Raw genomic sequence first — 23190 nt, forward strand, 5'->3', positions numbered from 1 at the left:
CCCAGGTTAGCATCTTAAGGGCCTAGAATAGAGGATGGCCAAGCAGGACCTTGGAGCCTCTTCCAGCCCAACTGCTCTCAGCAGGTGGCTTCTCCACTGGGCTATGGTCCACATGGACACCAGACAAGAAGAGGTCTGACCCACTCTTGAGTGGGCAAAACCCCTAAATCTGGCAATAGGCTCTGGTGAACAGCTAGCTCCCTCTTCAAGGCAACACAAGGGCAGGGATGACAGAAACTTCCCCACCTCCCATGTAGGGACTGGGTCCCATGCCTGGTAAGAATGGATGGGTATCTTTGCACCTGGGAGGTGCATGCTTGGGCTATCCCTATGCCCCAAAGGAATAAAACCCGTTTCTGGTCTGTCTCCTTTAACCCTCAAAGAAGGCATTTACTTGCCTTGCTATTCCCAGAAGTTTCCTCAGGAAAGAATGGAGCTGCTATAAACACTTCTCGGCTCCCTAAGTTCCATCTGATCTGTTGTAAAAGGCCTCTAAAAGTGAGGTGAAGAAAACCCCAGCTTCAGCCTCTAAGCGGTACAGTAAAATGGTTTCTTCATAAAATTTAGACCTCCAAATAAGTCAGGAAAAAGAATGAGAAGACAAGTCAAGGATTTCAGTATAGATATATAATTTTAATATTTAATTTAAAATAAATTCAATGCTGGATTGGATTGGGAGATAATATATGATTTGCAGAATAAAGGAAATTTTTTTTAATCATGAAATTACAAGTCATTGGTGAGAACAGGCTTCTCCCTCCTCTAGGCTTCTTACAGAGTCTGCTTAGAAAATAAGAGAGGTGAATCATCTCCCTTACCTCCTCCTACCAGAACGTGGCTCTCCCCAAATCCCAAAGGAGGAATAAGTCCACCATTGCCTCTTCCCATTTCTACCAAGAGTTGGCCTCTAGCCCCTCTGTATCAGATCCAAGCTCCTGAGATAATGAGGGTCCCTCGGTTCCCTACTGAGTTTGGGCACATCTGATCAGAGAAACCACAAGTTAAGGCCCCGGAAACCAAAACCTTTGCTTTTCAAACTTGCGTAGACAGTTGTCAGGGTTCCCAGGTGCAACCATCTTATAAGCACATCCATGGTCACAGAGGGAGAGGAGGAAGGATGGAAACCCTGAGCAGAAGCAGCCCCACCACCTTATCACGGCCCTCCCAAAGTCCCCTCACAGGGCTTCATAGGCAGGGAAGCCGGTAGGTCTCTCGACCAGTCATTGGAGCAGCAGGGAAGGCAGAGGGCCCCGGTTGGGGAAAGGGTGGGCCTTGGAGAGGTATGAATGTGCAGGTAATAAAAGGCAAGAAGAGCATCCTTATCTCCTCACCCCGCCTAAGGCACTGAGAAGAAAGAAGGAACATAGAAATGGTAAAGACGGGAAGAGGAGGAGAAAGGGTCCCTTGGATCCTGGCTTGGGGAAGACAAAAAATACAGGAATGGAGATAGGTGGGGACTACCACATGGGCCCCATGACTGTGCAAAGAAGAGCCTCTGAGAAGTGGGTAGATCCACGCCAGCATGTCCATTACCCATAATGTTCCCCTTACCCTGCTCCAGAATGGGAAGGAAATGAGTTGCAGGAGTCAAGGGGGCAGAATCACATAGGGTATTTCCCTGAGCCTGGGGTTAAGGGCTAAAGAAATAAAGCTTTATATACATGGCAATTTCTATCCCTTCCTATCCTGCTCAATCCCCCTCAGCCTATATGCTGACCAACCTACTGCTGTGAGGGAGCAGAGGAGGGGGTCGGCACTTAAGGAGGGGGCTCAGTTGGCCTAAAATGCCCACTCCTCCAGAGGAAAGGGAAAGTCCGTCTACCGGCTTAGCGCTGATGCCTTTTTTATCACCATCACTCACACCCCTCCCTGTCTTAGGTCTGAATAACTGGGTCTCCCACAGGGATGAGGAATCTGAGGCTGGGCAGAGCAGAGCAGGACTGGCCAGGATAGGCCTCAAGTGTGGTTCATGGGCCCTTGTGGACCACGAGCTAACAGGAGCTAGTCTGCAGGTTGCTCTCCGTAAGCAGTGAGGCGATGGAGGAAGGATTGTAGACACTGTCAAATTCCTCATCTGAGCTCAGCCCTTCATGTTGGAGAGTTGACTCAGCAGCTGAGCGGGAAGTTTTGCGCCTAAGTCAAAGAGGAATACTGGTCAGGGAAGGAGACAGAAAGATTTAAACAGCCTCCCTTTTCATGCTAAGGAAACTCCCAGTTCTCCTAAGGCCTAAAGCTACTCACAAGATTCCCCCACTAATTAGAGATACGGGGAGATGGGGTACAGGATGGGGACTGAGATACTAAAAGACAATCATACTGGCTTTCATCCAGGAATGAGTGCCTGCGAAGTCCCTTCTTAGAGATCCTCCTCCCCATCCAGTTCAGGAGAGCCCATTCCCTTATTGTTCTGCTATCCCGATGGAACAGGGGGCAGAAGAGCAGCCCGTACCAGGAGTCCTTCTCCAGGACTTTGATCCGGGCCTGGAGCTGTTCATTGACTTCATGCTGTTCCTCCACCTCACGCTGGGCCTTCTTCCTCAGGCCATCCAGTCGCTCAATTTCCTCTTCGGCTTCATCCACCTGCCGCTTCAAAGCCTTCACCCTCAGGCTTAGCTAGGCAGGATACCAAGTCCCCACATTAGAAAAGGAGCTGCTGCTACGGTGGCCTGGGATCCTCCCCTGCAGCAATCTTGACAAGGTATATACAGTTGCCCCTAGCAAAATGTTGAGACCACGGGCGAGTACCCTAACCTCTTAGGTTTGTCTTGGGGATTAAATAAGTTAATACATCACTTAGAAAGAGAGCCTAGCACATCATAAATGCTCGATACCCATGCTTACTATGACTGCTCTAATCTAGTCCTTTCACTCTAGTCTCTCTGACCTTATAGAAGGAAAGTCTAAGTTTAGAAGACATATGAGATGGGCCCTCTCTTGGCCTTCAAGCAAATGCATAGTATATACTCGCCATATGGTTGCCTGGCCCTAGCTGCCATCCTTACCTGGTCTTTCTGGTCATTCACATGCTGTCGTTCATCATCAATCTGGATGGACAGCTCTTTAACTCTCCGCTCCAGTTTTCGGTTGGTGGACTGCAGAACTGTCTTCTCCCTAAAAGGGTGGGGTAGGGGGATGTCTATGGCTGTTGTCATTTCTAAAGAAACTCCTACTTGGCCCCATATTGCCTCCAAGAACTCCAAGGGCTCAGCCACGAGCCCAGCCATTAGACTGGGGAGGACCCAGAGCAGATCCAAAGAACCAGGTAGATAGAGGTCATTCACATTTCGAATTTCTGCAACTCTCTCTTCTCCCTATCAAGAGAAGAGGCCTCCCAAAAGATCAAGCCTGGTTGGCCATGTCTGAAGCAGAAGATGGAGGGACACCAGAGGAGAAAAGCCCAGAGGGAGAGACAGAGGATGGGCTCATGTCACCTCTCTTCAGCCTGCAGCCGCTCCTGCAACTCCCGATTCTGGGACTCAAGCTGAGAGAGGCTGGCGCTGGGCTTCTGGAAGCCTTCTGAGCTGGCCAGCCGGCTCTTCAAGTCCTTGTTCTGAGAGGGACAGGAAGCCTCCTTGGTTAGCACTCAACCTGCGATTGCTTCCATGGTCATTTTACCCGCCTCCTGAGGCCTATCCCCAAGACTCCCCCCCTCCCCCTCACCTGTCTCTCCAAGGAGATTTTGTCACACTCCAGGTCCTGCCGAGCAGACCTCTCCTGCATGAGCTCTGTCCTCAGCTGGTCCACCTAGGGGGGATGGGCCAGAGGAACCAGACTTAGGGAGGACTAATGATGAACCAGCAAGTTGACCCAAGTGGGGCAGAGTAGCTGGAGGGTGCTCTCTGAATCCCCCAAATTCCCAGGCAACTGAGAAATCACAGCCTACTCAGATGGGAGGGGCCACAGAATTTAAACAGGGCCTCCTCAGTCTCACCAGGAACTAACGTCCCTTCTGAATGGAAGCGGCCCAGACTCAGATCCGCAGCCCAGGCCACCAGGATTCCTCCTCCATTCAAACTCCCGGCTTCTTTCCACCTGAGGAAACCCGCCAACCCCTCCCGAAAGCAGATGAGACCCTGCAGTAGAGCTGGCCACGCACCGATTCTGCAGCCAGAACTCCATATATGAAAGATGGGAAGGTAGGTTTGTTTTTGAAAGGGCCAAGAGGTTCTGTCGTCGGGGTAGACACGGATAAGGCATAAGGAAGGGGTTACCTGGTCCCGACCACGATTCATCCGTTCCGTCAGCAGCTCCACAGTGCTCCTCTCCTCATCTAACTCCACCTCCAGCCGTGAGACTTTTTCCTGTGGCAGAGGGCCAACAGGTTAATTCTGCCCCAAATGCTGGACACCAGAACGTCATACTCTGATCAGAAGCCTCTCAGACACCAGCCTCCACAGGTTCTTCTCTCTCCCACATCCCAGAACCCATTGGTCCCTGCCCCTGCCCAGAGCCACCACGGAGCTAGCGCCCTCTGCTGCCCAAGTGAGGCATCAAGGGGAAGGGGTGGGCCCGCTCTGACCTTGGCCCCTTGGCAGGATGACAAACCCCACAGTCTATTTCTCACTGGCGCAGCCCTATTTCCCAAATGGGAAAATAGAGAGAAACCCAAGTGCCCAGGCCAAGGCTGAGATAAAGAGAGTCAGAAACTGAAGCATCAGGGTACAGATTGGGGAAGCAAATTCGAGTCAGGCAGTACCATGTAGAGGCTAAGACAAGACTGCCTGGATTTAAAACTCAGATCGACCGCTTCCTAGCAAAGGGGCCACGGACAAGTTGCTTAGCCTCTCTGTGTCTCAGTTTTCCTCATCTATAAAATGGGGAATGGGGAGGGGGTGGGGTGAGATGTGACAGGGTGAGAGAGTGTCATGGACATATATACACTACCAAATGTAAAATAGATAGCTAGTGGGAAGCAGCCGCATAGCACAGGGAGATCAGCTCGGTGCTTTGTGACCACCTAGAGGGGTGGGAAGGGGAGGGTGGGAGGGAGGGAGATGCAAGAGGGAAGAGATATGGGAACATATTGTATATGTATAACTGATTAACTTTGTTATAAAGCAGAAGCTAACACACCATTGTAAGGCAATTATACTTCAATAAAGATGTTTAAAAAAAAAAAAAATGGGGAAAACAAGCCTACGCATGCCATATGGTTATTCTCAGGATTAAATAATTCTTAAGTACCTGGCACACAGCACAGTATGTAAGTGTTTGCTGCTGCCACTGCTGCTCTTATTACTGTTGTTGTTATTGCCAAATATAGCAAACTGAAGACCACTGTTGACTCTAAAGGGGAGAAGCCACTGCTCAGCTCCAGCCAACTGTTGCCATGCGGACAACTCAGGACTCAAAGCCCAGTGTTATTATATTTTCTAAATGTATAAAAAAAGCCAGAAATCCAAAATTTTATGTGACATCTATAAATTTCTAAACAGTGGCAATTAATTCAAAGTTGTTTACAACACTGCAGTCAAACAAACCCCATCAGCTGTCGGCTGCCAGTTTCCTATCCCAGAGGCTGGAGTGTCCTGGCTCTTTTCCCCACAGAAGTCCCACCTGTGCCAGGATCCACACCCCCTCACGTTCCCCATCCCACCCACCACCCGTCACCCCCTCACTGTCCTCACCTCAAGGCCCTTGAGCTGACGGCTCCTGTCATCCTGGGAGCGTTTTTTGTTCTCTGCCTCTTGCTCCAGCCCCTGCAGTCGCTGGACCAGCAGCTCTTTGTCCAGCCGGGCGGAGTCCCGCTCAGCCTGGGATGCCTGCAGGCCCTGCCGCAGCCTCTGAGTCTGGTCAGAAGAGAAAAATGCAGCAGCTCAGATAAGGTAAGATGGGGGTTGAAGGGTGGGAGCAGTCCACCCCGTGGGGGAAAATTCTTCAACTCTGACATTCTTTAGAATTGCCAGAGCACGGTGATGATAAAAAGACTTGACTTTTAGCCCATATTCTTTATCGTCTTAAAATTCTCTACACAAGTTTAAATCACCTGAGGAGTTTTTAGACGACTGATCCTGGATCCAAGCCCCAAGGGTTTATGATTTAAGTGTACAGGAGGCATCTCGGGTGTTGAGATCTTAAAATTCTCCCCAGGTGACCCTAATGTGCAGCAGAGTTTGAAAATCACTGCTGTGCAGACAGTGCGTCCTCTAATGTCTCTGCCTACAGTGGACAACTCCCCCCACCCTCCCCCACCGAAGTGATGAGACCTAAACCCAGGTCCCAGGATCCCCTGGTCACAGGTTAAGAGGTAATGACCTTCAAACCAAGGACGTTGGGACTCCTGCCATTTAGGCTCCTACCTCATCCTGAAGCCGGCTTAGCCCTCCAGCGGTCTTCTCAGCCTCACTGGCCCACTCCTTGGCCTGGCGCTGGGCATCTGCCACCTCCCGCCGGGCCTTTTCCTTGTAATCCTCCATCTGGGCCTGGAGCTGCTGCAGGGCTTGCTGAGAGTCATCCCCAATCTGCTCCAGCTGAGACACAGAGAAAAGAGATTTTTCAGCACTGCATCTCTTTAATGGATGCCTCTCTCCCTTCTCTGGGCCCAGACTCCCAAGACTCTCCCAGAGCCTCCTTCCTGCCAAAGTAGCCCTCTCTTGCTCTTTCCTGGACCTAGGTCCCTACTATGGCTGGGAGTAATATATAGATTTCCTGGGTTCAAATCCTGGCTCTACCACTTATTAGCTGTGTGACCACAGGCAAGTTATTTACCCTCTCTGTGTCTCAGTTCCCCATCTGTAAAATGGGATAATAACAGTGCACCTACGTCACAAGGTTGTTGTGAGAATTATGTTAACTAATTACGTAAAGTACTTACAACAGTGCCTGATACAAAGTAAACCTTAAATGACCATATTTCAGCAAACCCAAGGTACCAATGATTATTACAAAGAAAAAGAAAAATTTGCCAATTGAACTATAACATACCATCAATTATAAGACACAAGTCAATTTCAGAGATGATAAAATGTACATTTTAGAATTGATGAAATATATTAGGTGTTTGCTCCTGTTTTATAAATAAGCGATTAGGAGGAGAACCTTACCTGAAAAAAGCAATTTATCTCTTCTTCCTTTCTCCTTCCCTCCCCCAAGTATAAAATTCTACCAATGAAAATTCCTGCTTTTAGGTCTTACAGACGTCTAAGGAGGGATTATAGGCCTTTTTCCTTCCCCTAAATATAAAACTCTACCAACGAAGATTCTTATGTTTGGGTCTTACAGACTTCTAAGAGGAACTCCAGGAGACATTCTCCAAGGATCAAGATCATAAGGGAATGGGGTGTAGGGGGAGGTCAAGAACACTGAGGGGAAGTAGGAAGGATGCCACTCTGCAGATGCAGACTTGGCCTCCCCAACAATGAACTTGAGGAAAGCAAACACCACACGTTGTGACCCCGCTCCCTCCCCTGTCCACCCCCACCAGGCAAGCTTCTGTATGAGCTGAGCCTCTTCCTGAGCCCAGGCCACCCCGCGCCCCACCTCCTTGTTCAGCCGGTCCACAGTCCTGTCCAGCAAGCGCTTCTGCTCCTCCAGCTCAGCCTTGCTGCGCCGGAGCGCCTCCCGCTGCTTCCCCTCCTCCTCCAGGGCCCGGTTCAGAGCCTGCTGCTCCTGTCCCAGGCGGGCCAGCCCCCGCTGGGCCTCTTCCAGCCGTGCCTCCAGTGCCCGCTTGGCTGCTGCCAGGCTCCCCTCCTCTTCCTGAGCTGTGTTCAGGGCCTCCTCTAGCCGCTGTTTCTCTGCCTGGGAGTGGGGAAGGTGAGGGACGTCGGACTGAGAGGATGCAAAGCTTGGGCTCAAGCCATTTGGAGGTGAGTAAGTGGGAGGGAGGAGGAAGAGATATTTATGAAAAAGGTGGGTAATGAAAACAGGCTCAGAGGAACCAGCAAAGATCAGAGAACATGCAAAGAGTGGGAAATGGACAAAAATACCAGTGCAAAGGCTGAGACATTCACACTAAAGCACACTCCAGGAAATAAACCCAAGGTTAACAGAGGACTAGGGAGGCAAACAGAAGCACACTACAGGCAAAATCAAAGTGATGGCTGAGTATTTAGCCAGGGATGAGAGGAGAGAGGGCCAGGAGGAAGCCAACAATGTCAGCAAAAGCACTGACCTCTAACCGCTGCACCTTGTCCCGCAGCCGAGCCTCCGCCACTTCCCCACCCTCCGCCAAGCCTCGTGCCTCCTTCAGCTGCTGCTCCAGACCCAGGATGCGCCGTCGGAATTCATCATTTTCCTCCTGGGTCTCCCGAAGCGTCGTTTCCACTGCTGTCCGACGCTGCCCCAGCACTGCCACTTCTGCCTCTGCTGCCATCTGAGCCTGAGGCCGGTTCAGGGAGAGGTGGCTCAGACCCCAGGGCTCAAGGTCATTGACGACTCCCAGGAAAGCCACCCCAAAGAGAGCTCACACGAACCCAAGTGTGAAGAGGGGTAGTGCCACCAGCCAGAGGCTTCCCTGAGCATCCCACCCCTATAGAGATGCAATGGGTATCACCAGGTACAGCCCAACCTCCCCCTGCCACATCCTGGCTACTTTTAACCACACACCTAGGACCAAGGTATTTGGTCTATACATACCCATGATAGGTAATTTTCCACGCCCTCTGGCTCCTCAGCCCTCCAGACCCCTCAGCCTCCACCTCCTAAGCCCTGTGCCCACTCCCCTTGCCTTGGAAGCCTCTTCACAGTCTTGTCTCAGTTGCTGGAGGGTCTTTTGTAGCTGGAGGTTCTGCTGTTCCAGCCCCCGGCCTCGTTCAGCCTCTACCCTCAGCTGCTTCTCCAACTCCCGCTCCCGGTGTCGCCCAGTCACCTCCTGGCTCTGCTGCTCTGCCTGCAGCTCCTTAAGTTCCTCCTGTGTCCGGCGCAGCTCCTAGAAGGGAAGGGAAATGGTGACAGGGCAGAGAGAGCCAGCCTGGGATAACAGAAAGTGGAGAAACTGAAACTCTCATACACTGCTGGTGAGATTGTGAAATGGTATGGCCACTTTGGAAAACAATTTGGCAATGTCTCAAAAAGTTAACCATAAAGTTACCATATGACCCAGCAATTCCACTCCTAGGTATATACCCAAGAGAACTGTATAAACATATGTTCACAAAAAACTTGTAAGTGAATGTTCATAGCAGCATTATTCATTACAGCTAAATACAGAAATGACCCAAATATCCATCAGTTGATGAACAGATAAAAAATGTGGTATATCCATGTAGTGGAATATTATTCAGCCATAAAAAGTAATGAAGTACTGATACTTGCTACAACATGGATAAACCTTGAAAAACATTATGCTAGGTGAAAGAAGCCAGACACGAAAGGCCACATATTATAGGAGTCTAATTATATGAAATGTCCAGAATAGGCAAATCCATAGAGAGAGAAAGTAGATTAGTGGCTGCCAGGAGTGGGGAGGGTGACTGCTAATGGATACGGGGTTCTTTTTTGGGGTGATGAAAATGTTCTATAATTAGATAGTGGTGATGGTGTTGGTTGTACAACTCTGTGAGTATACAAAACCCCACAAAGTAAATTGTATACTTTAAAAGGGTGAATTTTATGGTATGTGAACTAAATCTCCATTAAAAAAAATTACATGGAGTGAGAACAGATGAGGGTATGCATAAAACAGGATTGGCTATTTTTTTTAAATGTTGAAAACCAAAATATGTGACACAATAAATATTGGTGCTGCTCTGATTTCTTTTTAAAAAAATTAAAATATGATTTCTCATTCTAATTCTTTATCTATTAGCTACTTCTGAAATTCAGAAAGTATAATTAGGCTGAAAGGTTATATGTATATAGTGAGTCTTCAGTGTAAGACACTAACATACTAATTACAAAGAAAAAGAGGGGACTTCCCTGGCGGTCCAGCAGTTGGGACTCCACGCTTCCACCACAGGGGGTGAGGGTTCGATCCCTGGTCGGGGAACTAGGATCCCACATGAGGTGCGATGCGGCCAAAAATAAATAAATTTTTTAAAAAATTTTTAAATAAAGAAAAATAGCACAGTGTATGGTCTACAGTGGACTGGGTTAGTCTATTTTCCTAATGTATATCTTATTGATTGATTAAATACTTAATAAAATTAGCTTAATATATGAGATAAATGAAACACTAGTTATTATTCTTTTGCTTTTTAGCTTTACCCAGCATAATAAGTCAACTGAGATTGTCCAGAGGAATGTCCAAGTTCACTATGTCAGCTAATACAGTTAACAGACTTCAGACTATCCTTGATATTTGTTAACTTAAAAACAGTATAGTAAAAATTAGGAGTACTTTTGATTTCACAACCACCAAAGTATGTTTGGTTAACATTTATTATCTTTTTCTCCACCAAATATTTTGCATAAGCTCAGGCTTTTATTTATCCGGAAAAATCATCATTCAGAGCTATATTTCTTTACTCATTTAAAAATATGATTACCTCGATTACAATTAGGTAGTCTTATAGTAAAAGCATGATAAACAAGAATTGACTAATTAATACTTGTTTACTGAGCACCTACTAAATATCCAGCATAGCAAATGAAAGAATATAAACCCAGAAGGATTCTCAGGAGGCCACAAATGCCAGTTCCCTATAATTAATGAAACTATTTTCTAATTTTCAAATCATCTGAAATAATTCACTGCTTTCTTTTCCTTCATAAACTGATACCAGGAATATGAAGAAATTATTTATGTGTTCACTTCAATTTTATGACCTTATTATTCATAAAATATCCATGCATGATAAAACATTTAGCTACCTGTGTCTAGATTCTATACTCTCTAAGCAGCCTTCAAATTACAATTTGGCTTCCCATGTAAGTCAGCTGGCCATGCCACTGCAAGTGTTCCAGTCCATGTGACAACACTACTCATCGTAAGTTAATAAACTGGCATTCTAACTATAAATGTTTGTTTCATAAGTGTAGTTAACGAGTCCCCTCTGAGAGACAGAGCAACTCCTGCTATGCTGACCAAATTAGGTTTCCAAGCTTGCAAAAATGACCCTGGAGTTTCACAAATCCACCTCAATGCTGCTACCCATGAGGTCTCTTGGGAGGCAGCCAGCAGCCTCTGGCTATAACCCAACCTGGTCACCGAGAGCCCTTTCCATTAGAAACTTCTATACTGAATGAGGAGACCAGTCCTGCTAGAGTGTGTGCTGGGAAGAGATAAGGCTGAGCAGGCAGGATGAAGCCTGAAAACCAAGCACACGGGAGACAGCCACACACGTGTGGAGGCCCTCGTGGATAGGTGAGGCAGATGCCCATCACCCCAACCTGCCCTATTGCCCCTCCAACTCCCAAGTACCTTCTTGAGCTCCTCCACCTGGCGAGTATCTCCAGCACCAGCTCGGGCCTGCCCTAATTCCCTCTGCAAGACCTCTATCTTCTCCACAAGTTCTTCTTCCATCTCCTCCTTCTCCATCCGCAGCTGCAGGAGTCTGAGCCCAGAAAGGTGAAATAAAAGGGAAAGGGAACAGGGTGAGGCCGCCTGCCTGGGAGAGGTTAGCAGGACAATGACAATGAAAACCACCTCCCTGGAGGCTGTACACTGGGCACCCACCCTCAAGAGGGCGGAAGGTGGGGATGCAGAAGGGCAGTTTGAGAAAAGGGAAAGGAAGGAGCACAGCACTGGCAGAAAAGAGGGGGGATATAAGAATCATGGATAAGCATCCTGGGGGGCAGTGTCCTTACTCTTGCTTGGTGGCTCTAAGCTCCTCCTTGTTCTTCTGAAACATGTTCTGCCAATGCCCTGTCTCCTCTGAGGTCTCCTCCAGCTCCCTCTGCAGCTCTCGCACCAGGGCTGACATCTTCTGCCTCTCAGCCTCCAATGCTGCGTGATCCTAGGGAAGGGGAGAGTCAGGGGCCAGGAGGCTCGGAGGGAAGAGCTCACTCTAAACCAAAGTGTGAGTGTGTAGAAGGGGAGGCTCAGGTCCAGAGGCACCATGCCCACTGCACACCCTGACACCCGGGGTACCTGGTGCAATGCTAGCAGAAGGCTCTCTTCCCAAGACACAGTCTGCCCCTCTGTCATCTACAGGAAGCCTCCCCCAGTTATTTCCCCATGGGACTTCTGTCACACATCCTCATGGGACTTCTGGCCTGCACTCCTTCCCTCTGCCCTTGTAGGTTTCCTGAGCAAGGTTTTCATTACATCTCACATGTGTCTTTTAGGGGGAGTTCCGGTTATGACCATGAAAAAAACCCCAAATACCAAGACCTCAAGGCAGCCCCCTTCCCTGGGGGCGCTCTCTTTTCCCAGCCCTGCTCTTGTCACGTGCCTGGGTTGCATCCTGCATGCTCCGGCGAAGCTGCTCTGCGTCCCGCTGGTACTGCTGCCGCACGTGCTCTACCTCCTGGTCATGGGAGGCCACCTCCTCCTTCAGGGCACCCTTCAGTGCTGTCAGCTCCCGCTCCCGCAGCCTCAGATGCTCCTCTACCCGCTGCTTCCCCTCTAAGACCTCTTCCAGAAGCTCCCGGGTCTCTACCAGGTCCTGGGGAAAGCGAAGGTGGAAGTACAGAGGTGACCATATTAGGATCCACCTGTCCATTCATTCATCCAGTCAATCAAAAATATTTATTGAGCACCTCCTATCTGTTAGGCATGGTACCAGGTGCTCTCTGCCCTCTAAGATGCCCTGTTAGGATAAAGGAAATCTACCATTCTGGGCTCTAGTGCCACCCCACCATTGAGTCGGCCTGAAAGCACCCTAAGGGATACCTGTAATCAGCTACCTACTCCCCATACTTTAGGGAAACTGCAGATGAGCAGACTTGAGGATGATCTAGCTGAAAGGAAGCAGAGGCTAAGGTACCCCAATCCTACTCCCTACCTTCATTAGCCCCTCTTTAGCAGGCTCAGGACCCTGGGCCTGTTTCAGCTTATCCTGCAGCTCCATCACCTGCGTCTCCAGCCCATGTCGTACCCTTTCACCCTGGTCCAGGAGGAGCTTCATGTTCTGGAGCCTAATAATTAATTATAGACAACATTATTGAGCACTATGTGTAAGGCCGTTTTCTAAACACTTTACTTACATTAGTTCCTATAAACCTCCTTCAAGTCTTTGTTCACATCTTAACAAGGCCTCCCCTGACTACTTTGTTTAATATTGCAACCTGCCCCTGTACAACCCAGCCCTCCTGATCTGCTTTAACCTATTCTACTTACCACCTTCTCATATGTAATACGTTTACTTATACAATATGTTAATTGTTTACTGTCTGTGCCCACTCACTAGAAGTTATGCTTCATCTTTATGGTTCACTGATGAACCCCAGGAATCTAGATCAGTGCCTACTACACAGTACTCATTGCAAAAACTTCTGCTACATGAATGATTAAATCCTCACAACAATCCTGTGAGGTAGGTACCATTATTAATCCCATTTTACAGATTAAGAACCTGATGCACAGAGGCAAATCCAGGGAGCCTAACTCATGCGCTATTAGCATTACTGATAGAGAAGGTAAAGAGAAAGGTCCTGTCTTTAACCTTCTCTGTCGGCCCCTTTCAGCTTCTGGAGATTTCCCTGTCTCCCCCAGCCCTGGGGGAGCCTCTAATGCTGGCTGAGGCCCTCGTGCAGCCCTGCGAGCACCGTCAGCTGCACTCACTCCTTGGTGCTCTGCTGGGCTTCCCCATTCCTCCTCTCCAGCAGCTCCTGCAGTCGGCTGCACTCTTCTGCCTTCTCCTCTAACTGCCGCTCCAGCCCAACCCGGGATGGCTCTAGCTTCTGCCGTTTCTGGAAAGGGAAAAGAGAGTAAAACAGAGTAGGTGGAGAGGAGGGAAAGCCTCTCAGAAGGACCAGGAATAATGGGAATACCTAACATCTCTTGACACTCACTATGTGACAGGCGCTGTACTAGGGACCTCATGTATATTATCTGCATTTAATCCTCATAACAAGCCTCGGTATTTGTAATGGTTTAAAATATGTTCACAAATTCTTTGACATTTCTTTCAAAAGGTGAAGCTCTCTCCTTGAGTATAGGCTGGACTTAATATAGGCTCCCCTTGAGTATAGGCTGCCTCTTCTAACAAATAGAAAAAGGGGGAAGTGATGTGTAGCTTCTGAGACTAGGTCATAAAAAGGCATTGCAGCTTCCTCCTTACCTTCTCTCTTGGATCACTCACTCTGGGGGAAGGTACCTACCATATTGTGAGGACACTCAAGCAGCACTATGAAGAGGTCCACATAGCAAGGAACTGAGACCTCCAACTAACAACCATTGAGTAAGCCATTTTAGAAGTAAATCCTCCAACACCTGTCAAGTCTTCTAATGACTACAGCCCCAGCCAATACCTTGACTGGAAGCTCATCACAGACCCTGAGCCACAACTACCCAGTTAAGTGGCTCCCAGATCCTGGGCACTCAGATACTGGGTGATGTTTGTTTTGAGGTAATTTGTTACACAGCAAGAGATAACTAACACAGCACAATTATTATCCTCACATTACAGTTAAGGAAACAGAGGCTTAGAACATTTAAAGAATTTGCCCAAGGTCAGTTACATAGCCAACAAGTAAGAGTACCAGGATTTGAAGTCAGTTTGACTCCACAGCCCACCGCTCAACCAGTACATGACACTGCTTTTCAGGAAACAAGGGGAGTTACAATCTAACACTTACTGCGCACCACCTATATACAAGGCAATGCTGTGACAGGTGGAAGCAGTATAAAAAAAGAGGAGTACGTAGGCTTGAGCATAAGACTCACCTGAATTTTAACATTCCTCCTCTACAACGTACCACCTTGAGCAATTCACTTAATCTTTCTGATCTTCAACTTTCTCATCATACAAGGGTCCAGGATGCCTATTTTACAGGGTCACTGTAATTATTACATATTACTCGGGATAGTACCTACTACAAAAATTAAACTCAATAAATGACAGCTACTATTACTGCCATCATTACTATGATGACGCCAAGAACTGAGGTAAATAATTTGCTCAAGATTTATACAGCCACAGTGAGTGGCAGAGCTAGGACAGGAACTTCCAAAGGAAATGGAATGAAAGGTAGTTAGACCCCTGATGAATGTGCTCCTCCTCTCTAAGCTCCAGAGAACCCCAGAAGTCCTTCCTGCGACTAGCACATACTCTTGTCTCACAGGACACGCAAGTGCTCATTCCATTGCTCGGAAGGGCCGGCCCAGGCCAAGGTTCTTTCCCCCTGTGGCCCTTCATCCCTCCTGCACCTCTAATCTCTCCTCACCTTCACTTCTTCATCCAGCTTTTTCTGTAGCTCCTCCACTTTTTGGCTGAGTTCACCCTGCCCTGCCTTAGTGGGACCAGAAGAAGCCATCTGCCAGAGACACGGGGGGAAGGAAGTGAGTCCACATCCAGATCCCAAGGCCCACAAGGCCCTAACCCTGCCCCCTGCCCCACCGTGAGAAGGGGCCACTCACCACCAGAGGCTGCATCTGCTCCAGCACCAAACTGACCTTCCTCCTCACAGAGGTTTCACTTTCTGAGCTTCTGGAGGATAAAAGGACAGATGCAAACGTTAGGGGGGGAAAGGGGTAGCAGAGATGAGGGAAGGAAGGGTTAAGAGCAGGGAAGATGGGGAACAAAGCTAGAAGGAAAAGAAGGGAGGTGTGTAACTCTGCTGTTGGGAGGGTCCCCACTCACCCCTCTCTCAGGACGCCGTAGATGGTGGCCTTCACGTGGTCCACACTGCCTGGTGGGACCGCCTCCTGCTGGTCTCGGAGAAGGTCTGGAGTTGATTTGAACTACAAAAAAAGTAAACCCAGAGCAATAGGAAGACTACGAAGATTACGCCAGAAGCGTGTGTGGGGTTCAGATGGAAGAGAAGTGGCAGTTGGGAGACGAGGCCCTTCGAGCACGACGAACAAGCCTGAAGTGGGGTAAAGAGGCAACACCTCTGAGGCCGGAGCAACAGGCCAGGAAGGGGTCCAAGCAAGGTACACCTCTCACTATTGCTGCAAACCAGATTTTGCTCGACAAACAGATCTCGACCAGTTGTGAGCTGTGTCACAGGTTATTTGTCACTAATGGCAGTTAATGTACTAGAATTTGTGAATGATTTACTTTTAGGATGGGCTTAACTTTGTCTCAGAGTAAAGTCACTCCCCCACTCACTCGCATTCCTGAGTGGGAGACAAAGGGGGGAGTTTTGGCAAGAGCACCAGAGAGCCACTCATATCCTCCAAGCCTGCCTCACATTTGCTGCAGACCTAGCAAATGCTGGTGACTGAGGCACAGTTAATGGTCAGGCAATGACAAGTAACTCTCCATGCTTGTGAATGGTGATTTCATAGTTACTTCCACTTCCTTTAGAATTTTGCCCATGGAAGTGTCTTGTACATGTGAATACCATCTATTAAGTAGACGGATAAAGTGGAGGACAAAAAGTAGACTTTCTGCCATAGGTCATTTGAATCAACATGGAGACCCAAGTAGGTCAGGGCTGATGAGAAGGGGCCAGGGCTTGGAAGCCACAGAGGGGTGAGGTCTGACCTGTAGCATGGGAGGGTCCTGTGCTCTCCCCCGTGGCTCCTCAAAACTCTGAAGGACCCAGTCCTGGGTCTGACGGGAACGGCTAAGGCCACCAAGACAGCTCTGGGCTGACTGTTTCAAGCTGCCCGTGTGCTGGTCATGCTTTGCGCTTGGGGTCCCGTGGTTGGGGGACCGGTGCTCCCGTTCCTCAACGGTGTCCCGTGGGAGCCGGTTGTCCAGGCTCTGGCTCCGCTTGCGCTGTTCAGGGGGCAGCACCCGCATGCGGCGGCCAGTCCGGCCCCGGGCCTGGCCCCCATGGTGACTGTCAAACTTGTTGATGAGGGAGTCCACCGAAGACAGGGGGGCAGTGTCAATGGTGCTGCCCGGGTAAGCTCCTTGGGGGACTAGCTCCAGCAGGCTGGTGCTCCTGTTGCTTGGACCCATAGGGGCAGGGCCTGCCAGTGAGGCCTGGGACTGGGAGCGCGGTAGCCTTCCATTCCAGTGGGCCCCGGGCTCCTCATCAGATGTGCTTCCCTGCGAGGGGGCAGGAAACTCCTTGGCCTGAGAGTAGGGGCTCTCGGGAACTTCTGAGTCGGAGCTCAGAGCTCCTGGGGCCCCTCGGTTGTTGGCCCCCTTGATCTGGACTCCAAAGGAGTCGTCACCTTTCTCTCCACTGTTGAGCACCACAAAGGGCTGCCCAGCGATGCCCTGCACACGCACGGCAACCCCATAGGTATTGGCTCTTGCATCCTTAGCTGGGCGTCGTCCACCACGACGTAGGGTGCCCATCTCTGCATCACACACTGGCTCTGTGATGAAGCGAATCTGGACTCCATGGTCTACAGGACCCCGGGGCTCGGCCATGGTGGACACCTGCTCCATGGGTAGGAGGGGTCCTAGAAGATGAAGAGTTTAAGCTGAGAGACTAGAAGTAGAAACCCAGAAACCTCCACTTGCCCAGCTTTTTTTTTTTTTTTAATTTATTTATTTATTTATTTATTTATTTATGGCTGTGTTGGGTCTTCATTTCTGTGCTAGGGCTTTCTCTAGTTGCAGCGAGCGGGGGCCACTCTTCATCGCGGTGTGTGGGCCTCTCACTATCGCGGCCTCTCTTGTTGCGGAGCACAGGCTCCAGACGCACAGGCTCAGTAATTGTGGCTCACGGGCCCAGTTGCTCCGCGGCATGTGGGATCTTCCCAGACCAGGGCTCGAACCCGTGTCCCCTGCATTGGCAGGCAGATTCTCAACCACTGCGCCACCAGGGAAGCCCTGCCCAGCTTTCGTGAGGCTGATTGCCCTGCCAATCCCTTCTACACAAAATAGTGGTTCTCATACTTCATCTGAGCAGCAGAATCACCGGAAGGACCAGTTAAAACAGACTGCTGGACCCTGCCCCCAGAGTGTCAGATTCAGTAGGTAGTCCCACACTGAGGATTTACAGTTCTAACAAGTTCCCAGGTGATGCCGACGCTGCTGGTCCAGATTCCACATTCTGAGACCCACTGACCCAGAAGAATCCATTTCCTCTAATACAGTCCTGGGGAGCTTGGTTTTGTCAAGAGTTTAAAGAGTTTTCTTGACCTTCACACGTACACATAGAGCACTACCATGTGCTTCTCCCACCCCCAGGGAAGGCAGAACCCAAGCCCCACCTGCAGACACCTCCAACCCAGTGGAGAATAGGGGCCTCCAATCCCAGAGCTCATTTCAAATACAGAAGACCTCAAGATAGGTCATCCCATTTCTGGGAGGATCCTCAAAGAAACCAATAGCAGTGATGCATCAGGGTTGGGGGAACGGAGGGCTGGGGACAGGGATGGGAGAATGACTGGCTTTCTATTATGTATCTTTTTGTCCCTTTTGAATCTGGAACCATGTACTACCTATTCAAGAAAAGATTTAAGTAACATTCAAGAGTACCAGTCCAGGAGTTAGTTCCCTGGCGGTCCAGTGGTTGGAACTTGGTGCCCTCACTGCCGAGGCCTGGGTTCCATCCCTGGTTAGGGAACTGAGATCCCACAAGCCGCATGGTGCAGCCAAAAAAAAAAAAAGAGTATCAGGCCCCAGGACAGGCAGATTTGTCCCAGCTGAGGGCCAGAGCCAAGACCACCTACAGGCCAGCTCCCTGGGTCTACATTGCCTAAGCTCAGAGTCAGCAAATGGAATGTGTTCCAGGTATTGCTTATTGCTCTGGCTCCAGGAACTTGGGGGGAGGTTCTCCTCTAAGCAAATAAAAATCCAGCTTCCCCACCCCTTCTGCTAACCTCCACCAGGGCCTAGCACCAAACTGGAGGAGGAGCCTCTGATATGCCAGAGACACAAACATACCCAGCTCAACCTCCCAGTGGAGCTCTGGGCCAAGGAAACTTGGCAAGGCCCCTTTCAGGGATTGTAGAAGTGCCAGGAAGCTCAGGAACCCAGGAGGGGTGGGGAAGGGAGGGGCGGAGCTCCAGGTGAGAAAGGAATTGGAGTAAGAGCATTCCTAGTCGCATTCCCAGCCCCTCCCCTACAGAGGAAGATACAGGGGGGAGGAACCCCTTATCAGCAATGGTTCTTCACCTTTTTTGGTGCCTGAGAAAATGATGAAAGCAATGCACCCTTCCCCCAGGAGACAGCCCATCCAAACTTTTACCACAGAATCTCAAGAGGTCCTTAAGGCCCACCCATGAACCCGAGGACCCGATCCTTCCACTATGCAGACACTGGGGAGGACTTTAACCAACCACTGACTCAGATACCCCAGAAAGCAATATTTTTAGTTGGCAGGGCCCTATGTTGGAATTCAAGTAAGAAATGGGACCAGAAAAGAAGCTACAAGGCAAAGGGGTAAGTTCTCCAAGCCACTCATCCAATAGAAAAGGCACTGGACTACAGTCGGGATCTGGCTTGGAATCCCAGCTTCTGACCTTCACTTGATGTATATAACCTTGGGCAAATCACAACTTTCCCAGCCTGTTTCCTCATCTGTAAAATGGGTATAATAATACCTCATGAGGTAATTACCTGTGAGAATTAGATAATAATAATTATGTGGGTATACACAACTGTAAAAATGTATCATGTTATACACTTAAGATTTTTGCACTTTATTTACTTAGATTCTACTTCAATAAAAAGAGGGAAAATGTCAAGATATTGAACATGAACGCACCTAGCAGCATAAGCCTGTCACAAAGCTGACAACAAATGTTATCCTGCACATATGCTGCTCCTTCCAACAGGACCTTCCTGACTTCACCTGGTTTACAGAAGGATGTCACTTCCTAGAGAAGCCTTCCTTGACCATTCCTTCCCACAAACTAGATCAGATTCACATTATACACTCTACAGTTGGCCTTCAGTGAGTGTGCCTCAGTTTATTTATATATTTATCAGAGTGATGATTTGTTTCCTATCTGTCTCCTCCACTAGATTATAAGCTCCTGAAGGGAAAAAAAACATTGCTCTCAGCTGACTCCTGTGTCCCCAGGGCCTGGCAGATGGTAGATGTTAATATATATCTATTAAAAGTTGTATCCCAAACCAAGGCAGACTCAACACAGCAGTGGGGAGATTTCCCAAGGATCCCGCACAGCCATTTCTTGTTTGTCCTAGTAACAGGACCTCTTCCTGGCCTGGACTCCCTGTCCTATTCAGTCATAATTTTGGAACCAGATGTGCCTAGAAGTCACATGATTTATTCATGATGCAGCTCTACCCTGACAGTACATCTACTGATCTTCCAGATCCAGGTCAAGGAGTTCCCAGCCTAGTCCCAGAGAGTGCATAGCCCTTGCCCGCCCAAGAGCACCAAGCTGCTCAGAGGCGGCACCAAGTGTACCCCTAGGTCCCAGTGACTCCCTAACCTCAACCCCCTTCAGTCCCAGGACATGTAGGTCAAGGGCCAGGAGGGCTAAAGGGATCTTTGGGGTGGGTCAGAAAGCAGGGCTCTAAATGATTCAACATGGAAAACCCGAAACCTATCCGCCTTCAGTTACAGAGGACAGTGGGGCGGGGCCAGGGGAGCAGGGCAGCTCCAAGGCCTTTCGTAAGCCCCAGAGGCAGGTAAATAGTGATCTAGTGCCAGGCAACAGGGAGCCCAGAGCCTTTCCTCTCACCAGATGCCTGACCCTGCTTTTCCCACCAACTGTACTCTGGGAAGAGACTAGGACACAAGTTAATTCAGCTTCATCTTTCTGTCTCTGTCATTCCTGCCTGTAAGGAGAGGGAGAACACGGCACCTGTATCAGGCAGCTACTTCTCCCTGAGTTACTCATTAGCCTGCCCTGCCCCAATTCCATCACCTCTGGCCCAGCCATAAGCGTCTGGCTTCCAACTAGGAGTGACAGGGTCTCTGGACTCCTGGCAGGAAGTGGGGGTGGGGTGGCTTCAGGTGTGCCCAGGAAGAACTGGTATACGTAGGGCCTGGCAATATGCTAGATGCTATATAATTGGCAGATGCAGAAAATGGGTGAACTAGAGGTACAGAGATTAGACTCCCCTCGGAGGTAACAAGGAAAGCAAATGGTGAAAACAGAAAAGGACAGTTCAGTGACCTTGCTCTTTCGGCTCCTATTTTCTCATAAAGAGTTAGCAAGATAAGGTTGCCCGAGGATCCAAAAAGAACCCCCCGTGTGTACTCCTGGCTCAGTCCACTGGAAAAGTCAAACCTGAGCACCAGACTAGAGCTGCTTGGCCAGTGGGGAAAAAAACACAATGAGGAACTGGGCCCCTGCAAACTGGCTGGACTGGTTTGAGAGGCAAGGGGAAGGGGAGGGCCGGGGAGACTCCACTGGCAGCTTGTGAAGCAGACCAGAGAAATTCCACACCACAGAGGAGGCAAAGGGGCAAAACCATGGGCAGGGACTCTGTCCAGCTTAGATGCCAAGGCTCTGAAGGAAGAGGCAGAAGGTGGGGAGGGAACACGCAGGAACAGATACACAGTGTGCCTGGTGACGGACAGACAGGCCAGTGTGTAACAGAAGACTTTGTCTCCCTCTACCCCTCCCTCTAAAGTTCCCAAGGTTGCATTCCAGATCCCACACTTAACCTGGGCCACCTCCCTGGCCCTCAGTTCTCCCCTTCCCTGGCGTGAAGAGAAGCAGCAGCCCTACCCCCTCCTCACCTCCCACAGGGGTGATGGCATGCAGGTCAGCCTGGGGAAAGCAGGAAGGGTTCTAGGAAGCCAGAATCCTCTTAGGGTCAGGCAAATCTCTGGATTAGCAGTCCCCTGGAGCCAGCCCCCCATTCCCGAATATCCAGGATGAAAAAAGAGGTAGAGAGGCATGTGCAGGCAGCCTGTCGACAACATAGCGGTTGCTAATTATTTCCCAATTACAACAACTCTCCTCAGGCAGGGCATCAAAAGGGCCAAGCTAAGGCTGGCTCTGGTTCCCTCACCTGCCTAAGGCAAGGAAATCTGCCTCAGAAATTTTGTCTCGGCTCTGATGTGCACCTCTCATCCAGCTTGGAGACTTAGAGGTGCTGAATCTCCTAGTCCGGTGGTCTCCTGAGGAGTCCTGCTTATTTCCTGCACCAGTGCCTATGGCCAGTCTGACAGCCATTATGGTCCAGCTGTCAGGGATGCCTGGGTTTCAGGGAATAATGGGGAATTTCTGAGAGGCATCAAGGAAATTGGTTAGGCTCCCGAACCTCACCCAGTGGCCCCACCTAGAACCACAGAAGTATGTATGCTTGGGGGGAGGGTTTGACATTAGCCCCCAGAAAGAGGCCTCATTAGAAAGAAGTATTTCTACATATTTTGTAGGCCTAGGGATCTAGGCTTACTCAAATCCCCCTCTTGTAGAGCACTCTCTCAAGAGGAAGAAGGAAACTTTCTCCCTGGCAAGAAAGCAAAGGAGGACAAAAACTGAAAGACTTAGCTTCACACCTGGCAAAGAGATGGGGGTGCCCTCTCGTTCTACCTCTCAGTGTCTATTAATTGCACCTGTCTTGCCCTATAGATGAATGGTTAGAGAAAGAGTCCACACCTCAGAGCCACCTCAAAGCCAGAAGGGAGGTATCAGCACCGGCTCAGACTGGCAGTCGGGTAAAGAACCTCAGGGAAACAGCACCTTTCCACGCCCTCTCCCTTACGTGTCTGAACCTCAGGCAGCAGTTCCCTTTGCCCAACTGAGACTGACTCCTTCCCCCCACCATTCCGGTCTCCAAGAGAAACTCTGCCCCGGGGACTGGCGTCTGACCTCCAGAGATATATTGGCCCTGAAACGCTTCCATGCCCTGGGAATAGCCTTAGCCTCAGGTGCCCCTCACCTGGCACCTTCCCAGGCACCTGCGTGTGGCATCTTAGAGTAGGAGCCAGCTCTTAATCAGTACTCCCACCCTAACTTGACCTCCCCTCCTCCTCTCGCCAACTCAGCACCTGTGCCCTGGGTATCTCTGATCGCCTGGACTCCCGCCCCTCAGGGGTACACCTGAGGGCTCGCCTGCCTCTCAGGTGCCCTTGCGCCCGCCCGGTTCACTCACCCCAGCCGGGCTCGGCGCTCCCGGGCTCGGGCTCGGGCTCGGGCTCGGGTAGAGCTGCACGCTCGGCTCCCGGGCCCTCCCCCTATGTCCCTCGGCGCTCCCTCCTTCTTTCTCCCCCTCCCACCAACCTGTTACTCCCCTCCTGAGCTCCACCTCCATTGGCCGTCACCACCCGCCCCGCCTTACCCTTCCTCGGTTGGTCCGTTTCCCGCGAGGGGCGGGGCCACCGCCGCAGGGACCCGGACCCGGGGTCGCCTGCCCGGGTGGGCGGGAG

General features: G+C 50.0%; 1 protein-coding gene across 1 annotated transcript; it reads right to left on the reverse strand.

Moving 5' to 3' along the window:
• Positions 1–612: 612 nt before the first annotated feature.
• On the reverse strand, positions 613–23028 carry CGN (cingulin). Its single transcript, XM_082346424.1, has 21 exons — positions 22917–23028; positions 16473–17347; positions 15624–15724; positions 15401–15470; positions 15208–15297; positions 13604–13731; positions 12825–12957; positions 12273–12485; positions 11686–11834; positions 11300–11432; positions 8666–8866; positions 8111–8317; positions 7480–7737; positions 6300–6470; positions 5628–5789; positions 4212–4301; positions 3661–3744; positions 3432–3550; positions 3003–3111; positions 2450–2613; positions 613–2133 (listed from the first exon to the last, which is right to left on the reverse strand). The coding sequence occupies exons 2-21, from the start codon at positions 17331–17333 to the stop codon at positions 1992–1994; spliced, it is 3585 nt and encodes a 1194-aa protein (XP_082202550.1). The 5' UTR covers positions 17334–17347; positions 22917–23028; the 3' UTR covers positions 613–1991.
• Positions 23029–23190: the final 162 nt, after the last annotated feature.

This window comes from Balaenoptera borealis, assembly GCF_965194805.1.
Source record: "Balaenoptera borealis genome assembly, chromosome: 1".
Classification (NCBI taxonomy): domain Eukaryota; kingdom Metazoa; phylum Chordata; class Mammalia; order Artiodactyla; family Balaenopteridae; genus Balaenoptera; species Balaenoptera borealis.